This window comes from Eucyclogobius newberryi, unplaced genomic scaffold (genome assembly GCF_026437365.1).
Source record: "Eucyclogobius newberryi isolate DKJ021-1_F unplaced genomic scaffold, fEucNew1.0.hap1 SCAF_18, whole genome shotgun sequence".
NCBI classification, from domain to species: domain Eukaryota; kingdom Metazoa; phylum Chordata; class Actinopteri; order Gobiiformes; family Gobiidae; genus Eucyclogobius; species Eucyclogobius newberryi.
In genome coordinates this window covers 24,145,772-24,160,911 of record NW_027315812.1, presented here as the reverse complement: position 1 = coordinate 24,160,911, position 15,140 = coordinate 24,145,772, and the positions used below count along the sequence as shown (strand labels likewise).

Sequence of the window (15,140 nt, the reverse complement as noted above, 5' to 3'; positions counted from 1 at the left end):
AATGTTTAGAGAGTCAAAAGTTGTTCAAAGTTGTTTCTTTGTGTAAATTATGCATACAATATTTTTTGACTTTTCTCCACAAATACCAACTCAAATGGTGTAAAACTATAACTTATGTATAACAGGTATAATACACCAAACATCGTACACACCTGTCGTACGCACTTTAATGCAACTGTGCAGCAGAAATGTTACTCGATGTAATAAATGTTGCAATTATTGAAGGTGATTATTATTGTTTTTTTGTTTTTTTTTTACATTGTGAGCAGAATTCACTGATGAGACGCTAAAACAAATGGACTAACAATTACAACAAGAAAATGTAATTCTCAAATGTGGGCGGTGTTTTCAACTCTTTTGAAAGAACAAATATTGAACTGAAAAATTAAAACTGCCATTTCATAACGCCATAATGCATCACATTTATTGTTCTTTGTAAAGCACTTTTGAAAATTCAATCACAATTACATAACTAAATAATTAAGTGTTGGGATGCCATTTCAGTAGTCTATGAAGTTCAAATGTACAAAATATTGAGGGAAAGTTTTTTTTGCTATTTTTTTCAGATGAGAACTCATGCAAATTACTTAAACTTTATTTAAAAATAATAAATTAAAGTGCCTTTTTAATGGACTTGCTGCAGCAGTATGTCATTGTTACTTATCAGATCATCTTCTACTTGTTTTGGCTGAAGCTTTGAAAGTCCGTTTAGAGTCATTATTAGAACTGCTAACTACTGTTGTGTCCTTGTTGTGTCCACTTCAGTCGCTTGGCCTTTTGTGTGCATGAAACTTGCATAAATATTGGCGAAAATGAAAGCAAATTACTGTCAGAGTGAGTGTGATTTTGAATTCAGAAGAAAAAAAAGGAAAGTGGAAAGGGTTATTGCATGATTCAATTCTAAGGCGCTCGGACCTCAGCAGAAGACACGTGCGATTATGAGTGTGAGGGGCCTGGACACTGGTGGTGGTCAAGAGAGGGGAGGATGGAAGGTTAAGGGGAGGATGGAAGGTTAAGGGGAGGATGGCAGTGTGGAGGTGGCATTAGCAGCTGAGAGGGTTCAAACGTGGGGGAGTGGGCATCGATTTGATTGGCTGCGAGGAGGTCCGCCACATGCTGAGGGGAGTGACCTGCCACTGAGGAGGAGGCGAGCTGGAGGCGGGGTAAGGAAGACAATCTGTTTCAGACAATTTTGGATTTTGAATTTCTCATTTTGAATGTATTTGCCCTGAAAAAAAACACATGCTTGAATTGTTTTTATTCTGAATTTCAGTCGCAGTGTTTATCTCAGTAAAATAAAAAGAGACATTCATCTTTTAAATATTCAGTGTCAGGTGCTCATATTGAACACTCTAAATTCAGAGCGTAAAATACAGAATGAAATAATTCACAACCATTTTTCTACCCGACTGTGTAAAAACAAACTTTGAAAAATAACTTAAGACGCTGACCACTATAACTCTTAGTAAGGCATACAAATCTAACATTTCAAGGGGAACTATATCTAAACTATAGTTAATAATCTAGACAGCTATTCTACTAAATGTATTTGAAAAAATGGTGAAAAACAGAAGGGAATTTTTGTTTTGACAAATGAAAAATGGGAACATGTATATGTGTTCTCAATGGAAGACCACAAACCATGTCAAAGTGTGCACTGTTCACAGGGAAATACTTATATTCCTGGAGTAATTGTGGTTTGCCAAGTGGTCCATCATTATCACACGATTTGGGACCGTCCTAATCATAAACTATTAGACCAAGATCAACAAAGCCTCAAATGCAGTCGTACTATAAATGGACACCTTTGGAACATGCTTCTGGTAGCAGGGAAGAAGGCCATTACTACACAAATTGATAACCCAAAGTGAACCAACAATCAAAGACTGGGTGAAGAGTATAATTGAAATTTTGCTCTCACTCTCTGCACTGTGTTTCATGTTTTATGTTGTATCTGATTTTACATTTTACAGCCTTTAGACAAATATGCTAAAGGCTAAAGGTATGTGAAGTGTCAACAACAGTGCCAATATACCAACCTTTGATATATTGAAACATCAGGGATGTAACCATAACCAAAATATAGTAATACCCTGTCGTCAAAAGTCTCATCATGTCACAATATAATAAATGATGCTCCTTTGCTTGAAAGTATTGTTTTATTGTGGAAGCACTTAAAAAACCAAGGGAACTACATAGACTACGATATTTTGCCCCATTTCAGTGCAGACAACGTGAACAACTGCTGTTTAGCACTTTTAAAGGAGAACTGAGTAACATTTTCTTATTGAATGTATTTGTAAGACCCTGTGATTGCGTCCATCGTCGCCCCCTGCTGTCTCACCGCGGAAAACCAGTCAACTTTGACCCGAAAACAACTCTCCTGAGAAACCCTGGCTCTTTTTTTTATATTTGAAAAGTTTAAATATGTTTGTATTTGATTATAGTGTCTAATTTAAATACATTCAAAAAGTTCTCTGACAGTGTATTTTCACAAGAGAGCAGCAGGGGGAGCTCTATAGATAAAATTCTACTCAAAATGATTCAAACTTCTTTTAAAATACTGTTACAACATTACATTTCTGTTCACCTCTGCACATTACCGCAGTAAATATCGTGAGATTAGATTATCTCTTGTGTGTGTTCCCTGTTCAGAAGTCTTACCCAGCAGAGTGATGATGCAGCCCAGGATGGCCATGAGAGCGCCGGTGCTGAGGCCGGTGGCGGTGTAGGCGATGGCTCCGCAGGACAGGGCCACCCCGTCGGAGTCGCACTCGCACACGCGCACTGACAGGGTGTTGGTGCTGCTCAGAGGCGGCGTCCCACTGTCCACGATCAGCACGGGCAAACGGTACACCGCCTGCTCCCGCCGCCGGAAGCCCCCGCGCTTGGTCAGGATGGACGCCGTGTTGTCTGGGGAAACGGAGGAGGGGGAAACAAAGACGGTCGGTGTTTTGTATGTTTAATTACAGCGTTATAAGCCGTAAGGATCGGAAAACTTCTTGCAGCAATTCAGTATTTTAGAGCAGAGTAAAAAATCGTTGGTTGAAAACAAATCAGTCATGCTTCCCTAGATCGGCGGTTCCCATATTGGGGGTCACGAAGCATGTGCTGGGGGTCACGAGCTGATTTCAAGATGTAATATCAAAATGATACTGTATCAAACTGTATTTAATATATTTTTTTAGTTGAAACCAGTACGTTTTACAGTTTTAGTGAAATTGGGTAAGATAACATAAACTACTGAAATAAATATAATTAAACCTGATTTTAAAAGGGTTGAAACTTGGAATTAAACAGATAGATCTGTAATTATTTTGCTGTGGGGGTCTCGAGCCGGTTTCATGGTTATTTTGGGGGTCCCAGCCTGAAAAAGTTTGAGAACCCCTGCCCTAGATGAGCTTTACAAACTTTTGATGGTTGTTTTTACTGTAAATAGTCTCAGTTTTCTTAATGTCTCAGGTGTGTTGTGTTGACGTGTTGTGTAATTAGGTTTAATGTTAATGTCTTGTGATGTCACGTTATGTGTCTGTTGTTGTCTAATTTTTTTAATGTATATATTTTTTTTAAACATGGGGAAACACACTCAATGATTACCCTGTTGAATACAAAACACATAAAACAAACAGTAACGCAGAAGATCAAGCTAAAATGTCTATAAAACGTTCAAATCAACCAATTTAGAAAAACACACATACAATACGGAATAAAATCATGCAACGCAAGACCAATGGCATTGTGGGTAATCTAACAAGTGCTTTGAATGCATTAAAGGCACGAGATTATTTGATTTAAACAGTCTGAGTTTTGTTCCACACAGATTTAAGTTGCTGAAGGCCTTTTTTCGGCTCAAACTGAGGAATACTTGAACTGATATTTAACGTGTTTCTTGTTAAATAATCAGGCAAAACACCAATGATTGAATGCAAAATGTATGTTTTTTACCTGCCTTAGGACAACGGATGGTATTTAGCTATTGTGCTAATAACTCTGGCATATTTATATTTAAAATGAAGTTGTTGCTGACGCACTGATTAATACGCACAGTCCTAAATGAAATTAAAAAATACAACTCTGAACATATGTGATAAAGTATGTACTAAAGACTGTGTGGTACTAACAGGTTGAATTGTAAATAAAGAGAAAATACAGACAAAAACAGAAGATTCAAAGTTTCAATGTGCACCATCCATAGAAAACCAGAAAATATATTCAATTAGAGACCACCTGCCTGTTTCTATGGAGAATTTATTTGTATTTAGAGTATCTACCTTCAAGAGCAGGTGACACCAAATGTCCAAGTTACAGTTTTTCAATTTGTTTTATTTTTAATTTTCAATAAAACACCTATATTTGAATAAACTCAAAATGGATCATATCATATTGTGGAATATTCCAGGAAAAGCAATAGCATCTCCACTGAAACAAGCACCCACCACCAGAAAACGTACATGAAGTGCACATTAAATTAAAGTAGTACAGGAAGAGATCACAGACACAGAGAGAACAGAGGAGCAGTTTTACTTAAAGCATGTAAATAATATGAATGAAGTATATGTGACATGGATAATGAGTATATTGTGATAATCAGTTGTGATGCAATGGGGAATTCACACTGCAGAATGTATCTTCAACTTCAATAGTCCGGATGTTTAAAACTGACTTACATAACAAAATACATAAACAGTATTTAAAAAATCAATAATCAATAATAATAATAATGACAATAATAATAATAATTTTAAAAAAGCAATCATAATAGTAATCATAATAATGTGACCAAAATTGTGAATTGAACCAAAAAGAAATCGAATCTCGTTCTCGTGTCTCGTCCCAGCCCATCTTTAAGTATTATCTGCACAGCTTTTTAAAGCCTGATTCCAGCTAGACTCATGCAGCCGCCTGCTCCTCCTCTGGGCAAGACCAACAAAACAAGACCAAAAATGCTACCAAAAGTCTATAAAAACGTTAATAAAAGCACATAAACCTTTTGTACCTTAGCATGCTAAGTCAATACTGCTTCTCTAATGTTGAGTGCGATTCAGATGTGCTCCGGAAATAGCTGCTAATACTGAAAGGTTTTCAGTCACACACATTCATTCCCAGTGTTTTTTTTATTGATTGACAAAAGCATGTCTTTGTTCAGCAGGCGCAGAAGCAGCAGCGCTGAGAGCCCGGCTAACTCAAAGAAACTCCCAATTTAAAATAAAACAACAACTGACTTCAAAGGAACCCAAAAGTAACAAAACGGTAACAAGGAATTATAACATCTAGAGTTTAAAGACACTATGAGACATCAAAGTAACAATCCGGAAAAGTATGTTGCATTTTTGTGGTACAAACACAAAGTAACTCTACAGGTGTTTTTGGCATGTTTCAAAACACAATCACATGAAAGCACTTGTTTTTTTGGGAATGTTGGAGATTTTTTGTTTTCTCTAGCCTAGATACCAACAGAATCCTCTTCAAAGTCTTTTAGGTTTCATATATTTTCATGTATATCAGTATAAATATTTTTGTTTTACTGAAATGGGTTGTTTTTTTGTTTTGGTAGAACTAACTGTGCGTTTGTTTGTTTTGTTTGATACTTTGATTAAAGCTTGTCCATGTAGTATTGTTAATTTAAATGTCAGAAATATTACCTTTCTGTGTACTCAAATTTCCGATAAACAAATCAAATATTGCTTTTACTGTTTACTTAGAATTGCAATGAGGATTTATTTTTATTATGTTTAATTATAATTGTTTTCCATGACTTTTCACAGACTAATAATAAGCAGAAGCTCAAAATGAACTAAAAATTACTGTTTGTTTATAAGAAATGTTAATAATTGCACAGCAGTTTATGCATAACTCGCAGTAAAAAAAAAAAAGCAATTTTAACATCCTGATGTTTATTGTCAAATCCAAGCACCACTGCTGATATTTGAGTTCATCCATATTTTCTTTCTGATTTTGAATTTCTTGCTTCATTTAATTTCATATTCGACCCAAAACATATAGAGGGGATTTTGAATTTCTTATTACGGGAAGGGACTGACGTTTTATTTTCTGGACTTTTTGTTTTTTGCCTTTTTGTTCTGTTTGTTTTGTTCATTTATGTTCAAAAATAAATGGGTCGTATAAATAAGTAGTACAAGATTGTAAGGTTTGTTGTGTAGGTGCTGATGTTTATGTCTCTGTGGGAGAAAAAATGCATTTGAAGAAAATGGCTTTTGAAGTTGCGTTGAGAGAAATTGTGTGAAAAAAGAGCTTTGACTGTGCCATCTTATTGTCTTCTTAAGGCTGCCAGTGCTTTATTGAGTTCTTGTTTTTCTTGTGCCACAAGAATGTCTTAGCACTTATTTCTATACCTTTTACACTATCAAAAAGAAAAAAAACAGAACCTGAGCTTAGGTTGTGGGTCATATTGACAGAAATGAATATATCTTAAGTATCCTGATAACAACATGCAGTAAATCCAACAGAAATGTGTTCAAACCAAGCCCCAAGGCCCCAGAGGGCCCATTCAAGTCAATGGCAGCTGCTCATTAGCGACATGTCACAAGTTAGCCTTTAGCTCTAGTACACAGTGGCCCGGAAGTTACGTAGCTAAAATCCATATGGGCCGGACCCTATAAAACATCAGATGAATGTGAAATGTCCCAAAAAGTATTCAAAAGTTTTTAAACGTTTTTTTTCATTCATATTTTTAATCTGTTCGTTTTGTAGCAGTTTTTACTATAAACAATACACACAAAATGTTGCATATCTTCCAAACAACATTTATTTACAATTTACTTGACAACATATAATAATTGTGATACATTACCACCTTCTACCTGAGCTACAATCTTATCCAACAACAACAGACGTGATTGATGGCAGTTCAGAAGTACATTTATGTATTTAAAGTATACCGTCGTGAAAAGAACATTGCCTGGATGTCAGTTGGACAAGCGTTAATCGTCTATAATGTCACACACACAGTACGAGGCCTGGAGCGCTGACAGATACTATTATTAACACAATTTATTACATGGAACACACATGGCTCGCTCCAAACAACCTGTTGGCTGTTAACGGCTTGGGTTTCGTGTCCTTGTCGTCTGCAAAGCTCCTCAGAGACACGCCATGCTTTGTGACGGCCGTGTTACAAAGCATGATGCAATTTAGGGCATCACTGGCACTGCCCTAAATTGGTAAAATTCTTATCTGGAAGACAGCAAGTACTTTATTAAAATTAGTAACTGTGTCTCAGACCACATGACCCTGACCTGTGGGTCAATCCTGGGTCCCCTTCTGTTCAACCTCTACATGCTGCCGTTAGGTCAGCTGATACGCAGTGAAAATGTGTCCTATCACAATGATGCAGACGAGTCAGATCTATGTTTCACTGTCGGCAGGTGACTATGTGGATTCACTCTGTCACTGCATCCAACAGATCAGTGTGTGGAGGCAAAACAACTTTCTCCAGCTGAACTCAGACAAGACTGAAATAATCGTTTTTGGCCCACAGAAACAAAGAGAAAGTGTTAGCGGTCACCTCCAGAGTCTCGCTCTAAAACCTACAAACCAAATTAGAAATCTGGGGGTAATAATGGACTCAGACTTGAATTTTAACAGCCACATCAAATCAATAACATCAGCAGCTTTTTAACACCTAATAAACATTGCCAAAATCAAAAATATAGTGTCTAAATCAGGTTTGGAGCGACTTATCCATGCGTTTGTCTCCAGTAGATTAGACTACTGTAACGGCTGCTCACTGGTCTCTCCAAACGAGTTGTAAAACAGCTGCAGTACATCCAGAACGCTGCTGCTCGGGTCCTGACAAGAACCAGGAAGTATGATCACATTAGTCCTGTTCTCAGGTCTCTGCACTGGCTCCTGTGGCTCAGAGAATAGACTTTAAAGCAGCTCTGCTTGTGTACAAGTCTCTCCATGGCCTAGCACCAAAGTACATCTTGGATATGTTAGTGCCATATGAACCATCTCGGACTCTGAGGACCTCAGGGACCGGCCTCCTGCTGGTGCCAGAGTCAGGACTAAACATGGACCGGCCTCCTGCTGGTGCCAGAGTCAGGACTAAACATGGACCGGCCTTCTGCTGGTGCCAGAGTCAGGACTAAACATGAACCGGCCTCCTGCTGGTGCCAGAGTCAGGACTAAACATGGACCGGCCTCCTGCTGGTGCCAGAGTCAGGAATAAACATGGACCGGCCTCCTGCTGGTGCCAGAGTCAGGACTAAACATGGACCGGCCTCCTGCTGGTGCCCAGAGTCAGGACTAAACATGGACCGGCCTCCTGCTGGTGCCAGAGTCAGGACTCAACATGGACCGGCCTCCTGCTGGTGCCAGAGTCAGGACTAAACATGGAGCGGCCTCCTGCTGGTGCCAGAGTCAGGACTAAACATGGACCGGCCTCCTGCTGGTGCAAGAGTCAGGACTAAACATGGACCGGCCTCCTGCTGGTGCCAGAGTCAGGACTAAACATGGACCGGCCTCCTGCTGGTGCCAGAGTCAGGACTAAACATGGACCGGCCTCCTGCTGGTGCCAGAGTCAGGACTAAACATGGACCGGCCTCCTGCTGGTGCCCAGAGTCAGGACTAAACATGGACCGGCCTCCTGCTGGTGCCAGAGTCAGGACTAAACATGGACCGGCCTCCTGCTGGTGCCCAGAGTCAGGACTAAACATGGACCGGCCTCCTGCTGGTGCCAGAGTCAGGACTAAACATGGACCGTCCTCCTGCTGGTGCCAGAGTCAGGACTAAACATGGACCGGCCTCCTGCTGGTGCCAGAGTCAGGACTAAACATGGACCGGCCTCCTGCTGGTGCCAGAGTCAGGACTAAACATGGACCGGCCTCCTGCTGGTGCCAGAGTCAGGACTAAACATGGACCGGCCTCCTGCTGGTGCCCAGAGTCAGGACTAAACATGGACCGGCCTCCTGCTGGTGCCAGAGTCAGGACTAAACATGGACCGGCCTCCTGCTGGTGCCCAGAGTCAGGACTAAACATGGACCGGCCTCCTGCTGGTGCCAGAGTCAGGACTCAACATGGACCGGCCTCCTGCTGGTGCCAGAGTCAGGACTAAACATGGAGCGGCCTCCTGCTGGTGCCAGAGTCAGGACTAAACATGGACCGGCCTCCTGCTGGTGCAAGAGTCAGGACTAAACATGGACCGGCCTCCTGCTGGTGCCAGAGTCAGGACTAAACATGGACCGGCCTCCTGCTGGTGCCAGAGTCAGGACTAAACATGGACCGGCCTCCTGCTGGTGCCAGAGTCAGGACTAAACATGGACCGGCCTCCTGCTGGTGCCCAGAGTCAGGACTAAACATGGACCGGCCTCCTGCTGGTGCCAGAGTCAGGACTAAACATGGACCGGCCTCCTGCTGGTGCCCAGAGTCAGGACTAAACATGGACCGGCCTCCTGCTGGTGCCAGAGTCAGGACTAAACATGGACCGGCCTCCTGCTGGTGCCAGAGTCAGGACTAAACATGGACCGTCCTCCTGCTGGTGCCAGAGTCAGGACTAAACATGGACCGGCCTCCTGCTGGTGCCAGAGTCAGGACTAAACATGGACCGTCCTCCTGCTGGTGCCAGAGTCAGGACTAAACATGGACCGGCCTCCTGCTGGTGCCAGAGTCAGGACTAAACATGGACCGGCCTCCTGCTGGTGCCCAGAGTCAGGACTAAACATGGGGAATCTGTGTTTCAGTTTTATGCAGCTAAAATCTGGAACAGTCTTCCTGAAGATGTGAGACAGGTTCTGCTCTGACAATGTTCAAATCTGAGCTAAAAACTGTTTTGTTTAGCTGTGCATGTGACTGAAAGGATTTTATTTGCTCTTCTCTTTTATGTCTTAAACTGTTTTGTGACTTTTCTCATGTCTATTTTCTTTGAATTGCCTTGTGTGCGAATTGTGTAAATTCATTTGCCTTGCAGGAGTCAGGAAACGGATGTAAAGGAGATGTCAGCTCGGCTCTTCATTTGTGTGTCAAGAGAAAGGGTTTGGAGAATAGTCGAGTGCGATGTAAACAGTGGATTGGAAGTGTACCAGGATGGTGTGAGATACTGTTTTCTGACACTTACAAGAAACAATTAATAAAGACTCAAAAGGTTGAACTAAATCCATTGTTAAATTTACAAAGAAACAAAGACATTTGGAAATAGGAAGTTATTAAAAGCACTTGTATTTAGCATTCTCAAAATTGTGTTTGACTTTTTTCACCTTTTATATAATTTTCACCTTTTATAACATTTCCATTGTATGTGATAAAATATTGACTTTTATCACATACAAAGAGGTTTACTTTAATAACAGCTGAAATATTTTTTCTTTCTGTAATCGCACACCGCACATACGTTAATTACCTTTAACCTTCTAATATGAAGTGTTTCTGCACATTTTCTTTAAGAAGATCGGAGCTGCTCCGATCAGAATATTTGAGGCCGATCCAATTGACTTTTTTCTAATAATAATAAATATATTTTTATATTAAATATACATCAGTTATTAGAGAAAAAGTTTGCCACTAAAGCATCATCACATAACCACGTGGGTTCATGTCGTGCAGCGGTGCATCTGGTGCAGCCAAACGGAGGAAACAGGAGCAAGCTTTCATCCTCTGAGCAGTTAGGAGAGTCTGAGGAAGGAAAACGTGCAGAAGAGAGCAGCGAGGACGATTACAGTGTTTGTGAGGCGCCATGAGGTGCTTTCCATACGCAGGTGACTGTGCAGTATCAAAAAGCACATTTTCTCACGACAGCTTTCACAGGGCCATGGATCTTTTTACATTAAGGCATGTGTGAAATTATCGCTTATTTAATGAGTAAATGAATCCCCAGCGTGTGTGCACCTGTAAAGCCTGTGTGTTCTGAGGATACATTGGGAAACCATTTGGCTCAGTCTGAGTACGTTACGTCATGCGGCTGATCGACGACGCATTTGGCTCTGAACATCTATTATTCTTTTAACTAAAAGACTAGCGGGCGAGCTCGTATTTCCGTGCCTGTCGAGATTTCTGTGGCGATCTCTTTGGCTCGTTCTGCGGCGTGGAGCACTCGTAAACATCAGCCACCAGTGATCTGCGCTCGTCCACGTGAGAACCGACGGATTCTATATGTACATTTAACCGTGTTATATCAGCGCAGCTCCTGCTTCGCTCAGTTAAGCCTCTGTGTAATCCAAAAGAGCGTGTTCAGTGTAATTCATTTTCCATGATTAATCGCATCAGTTTAACATTTTAACTTTGACGGGCCTGGTTTTAAGTTAAAGACGACACTATGCTTTTGTCTATAACATAATTTTAAATTAAATTGACATAATAAAAGAAACAAATCTTCACATGGTTTTTGAAATTGAGACATTTTAATTTTGGCTTTTGGCAGCAGCATTAATACTCTCCTGAGCTCAAAAGGGTCCTTTTGTCAGGTTCAAAATGCATTTCAGATGATATTCCAAACGTCTTGTTCTAAAACAGCGACCAGATGACTCACTGTGAAGCATTTTCTACCATGAAAAGCTAAAAAGGCTAAAAAAGCATTCAAACTTGTCTTCAAAAAATTGCGTCCGTTCAAGCTCAGTGCTATGAAAAAAAAAACCTGCAGATTTTGACCGTGGACGTTGAAAAACTCGCAGGTACAGTACATTCTCTCTTTTTCAGCCTCTGGAGCAGAGAGTGAAGTGGGCCACTGATCAGGGGGAGCCGTCAGCGCTAGTGTCTGCCTCAGGTGTGAGAGAGAAGTAACAGGTCGATCCCTTTATAGCTGCACTTTCTCTGGATTTATGCGGGTGTAGTTTGCCTCTGTGCTACAAAATCCAACAGAGAAAAGTGGCTGAGACGTACGGTATCCCCGGTCACGGAACTCACTTGTTTAAAGGACACGTTATGCAAAATACACTTTTATGAGCTTTTATCCTGGTTTTCCATCACAATCGGCTAACGCTGAACTATATTTTGATTCATTCATGCTTGTTGTTTGCGTAATCCTGTACAAAGCTGCATAAATTACATCCTGACAACATTCTGGGTCAATATGTACCAGTATTGACCCAGACTTTTGTTGTTCCACTATGCTTACATTTACTTTTTAACATCTCTATGACGGTTTGTACTGCTGCCAAAGAAAACCATGGCAGACGTCAATAAATCATCATTTATACAGTATGAAACAAACATCAAGCATGAATTAATCAAAATATATTTCAGCGTATTGCCAATTATGACTGTAAATACATTTATCACTCTTAAACACCTCTTACAATCTGCATTTGTTTAGCATCAGGCTAACTGAAAGTACTTTTTAGTAGCACATTTCAGTCCGAGTTTGTGCCATTTTAAAAAAAGTACAACAATGTCAGAATGAAAGATACTAGAATGCGAGTATTTGTACACACTGCACATTCTCTACAGTTTTAGAACTCTTTCAAAAATATAATAATGGTCATATAAATAAATAAAAAAATCTTCCTTGAGTTGTTTGAAGGTCATTTAGCTATATTTGCCATTTCATAGTCTAAGGACATTTAATATGTACTAAATTCTGTAACACCGATGTCCTGACGCTGGGTCTCGCACCTGTAAATCTTGCTTGTACAGACTGGAAGAGGTGGAGTATCTGCGCCGCGTCAAATTAGTGGGTGTAGTCGTTTTCTCTCCAAAACTCCTCCCCCCGTTTGAGTTGATTTAATCTACTAATAAATGCACGGATGAAAGAAAGGGGTCAGGGGCCGGAGGGTGTCCGGTTTGGGGACCACAGGATCTCATTTCTGCTGTTTGCAGACGATGTTGTCCTGATGGCTCCATCAAACCCGGACCTGCAGCATGCACTGGGACCGGAAAAAGGTGGCTTGCCCTCTTCAGGTGGGTCGGGAGTCCTTGCCTCAAGTGGAGGAGTTCAAGTATCTCAGGGTCTTGTTCACGAGTGAGGGAAGGATGAACGTGAGATTGACTCTGCGGTTGTGGTGAAGAAGTTGAAAGGCAAAGCTCTCGATTTACCGGTCGGTCTACGTTCCTGCCCTCACCTATGGTCATGAGCTTTGGGTCATGACCGAAAGGACAAGATCGCGGATACAAGCGGTCGAAATGAGTTTCCTCCGCCGGGTGGCTGGGCGCTCCCTTAGAGATAGGAGGAGGAGCTCAGTCACACGGGAGGAGCTTGGAGTAGAGTCGCTGCTCCTCCACGTCGAGAGGAGCCAGCTGAGGTGGCTCGGGCATCTGTTCCAGATGCCTCTTGAGCGCCTCCCTGGGGAGGTGTTTAGGGAATGTCCCACCAGGAAGAGGCACGTCCCTCGTCTGGCTTGGGAATACCTTGGGATCCCCCCGGAGGAGTTGGAAGAAGTGTCTAGGGAGAAGGAAGTCTGGGAGTCTCTGCTTAGACTGCTGCCCCCGCAACCTGGCCCCAGATAAGCGGAAGATGGACGCATGGATCTTTTACCATTTAATTGTACACACCTTTATATTAATACGGTATTATATACTATATACTATTATATATTAAGATAAGATCACCTACTCCCTGGTATTATATATAAATATAGGTAGGTGATCTTTTTTTTTTCCATGTTCTAAACTTCAGATTTTTTTTCAGATTGACTAACCCATTGACCTCACATGTTAATATTTGATATAAACATTACTTGATGCAAATGTTAATAAGCGCTACGGATGGATTAAAAATAACAGTGGAAAAGCAAGTAGAAATATTAATATGAAGTATTTTAGCCTAAAAGGTCTTTTTTTTTTAGCCTGGTGTCTTGTTAGCCTGGCATCTTGTTAGCCTGGTGTCACATTAGCCTGGTGTCACATTAGCCTGGTGTCACGTTAGCCTGGCGTCTTGTTAGCCTGGTGTCACGTTAGCCTGGTGTCTTGTTAGCCTGGTGTCACGTTAGCCTGGTGTCTTGTTAGCCTGGTGTCAAGTTAGCCTGGTGTCTTGTTAGCCTGGCGTCTTGTTAGCCTGGTGTCTTGTTAGCCTGGTGTCACGTTAGCCTGGTGTCACGTTAGCCTGGTGTCACGTTAGCCTGGTGTCACGTTAGCCTGGCGTCTTGTTAGCCTGGCGTCTTGTTATCCTGGCGTCTTGTTAGCCTGGCGTCTTGTTAGCCTGGTGTCTTGTTAGCCTGGTGTCTTGTTAGCCTGGTGTCTTTTTAGCCTTTTGTCTTTTTACTTTTGTCTTTTCAGTTCTTCTGGGCTGTAATTCCACGCGCTTGTGCTCGCTCCACGCACTGCAGGCTTCAAAAAGGTCGGCTGCTTTCACACCAAATGACGCGAGACCTCCAGAAAGTTACGCGATGTTGCTTTAAGATGGAAAACCCTGCATAGAATCTCAGAGTCATATTTTCAGGGAAGAACTTGGGACTTTCTGGCTGAGATGAAGGAACGTCAACTATGCTGCCAAAGACGTAAGTAGACGCAGCAGTACCAGCAGTTATAATAATACACATAACTGCGATAAAATTTCAGTTTTGGGTGTAATGTAGTTTTTCTTTTTCACATTTTCAACTACTCTTTCCTGCACCACAGTCACATTTAGGCTGATCTGGCACTGAAAGCCCAAACACACTCAGAAACCACCCGCAACGCCAAAAGATTAGATTTGTACTTTCCGCAGAAGTACAAGCGGGAAGTATTTATTGTTTTTAAAAACGTATTTCAATCCTATTCAGATCATGTGTTTGGCCAATAAAGTCAGTCTCTCTTTGTCTTTTGTCTGTCTGTGCTTGATGTGTTGAAGTGAGAGCAGAGTGACTGGTGTAAAGTGTCAATCGCACGGCTGCCGGGCTCTGGATTTAGAGAAAGAAAGTGCACCTAACCTCGTCTACAGCTTTTTACTGAGCGTAAAAGGCCACATGCCATTTTCAGCGGGGGACATTTTTGTTTGGCTTCAGCTGCCACTCAGGAGCAGACGGTAAAGGTTTGGTTACAGAATCCACTGGGCCATAAAGCGCCTGGTCAAGAACAGTAGATCTCACCTGGAGAACGTTGTGTTTGAGGCAATAACTCGACTCCACATGCATCCGGAGCAGGTGGAATATTCGTTTTTGTAGTTTTGTAATGTGATAAAATAGAAGTTAAAGTAAATTTAAATTTTTGAGTTAAAGTGAAAGATTAAGGGCCGCCTTCTTGGACATGTTGGGCTGAGACTAGAACCGGAGCCT

The 15,140-nt window shown here is 41.4% G+C and overlaps 1 protein-coding gene across 1 annotated transcript in view; it reads right to left on the bottom strand.

Annotated features, from left to right (window-relative positions):
- cdh7a (cadherin 7a) overlaps positions 1 to 15,140 on the bottom strand; it is a 292,083-nt gene that overhangs the window by 16,806 nt on the left and 260,137 nt on the right. Inside the window, exon 11 of the mRNA XM_072451151.1 lies at positions 2,665 to 2,913. Within this exon, the coding sequence (XP_072307252.1) occupies positions 2,665 to 2,913 (249 nt within the window). The remainder of the gene's footprint in view (positions 1 to 2,664; positions 2,914 to 15,140) is intronic.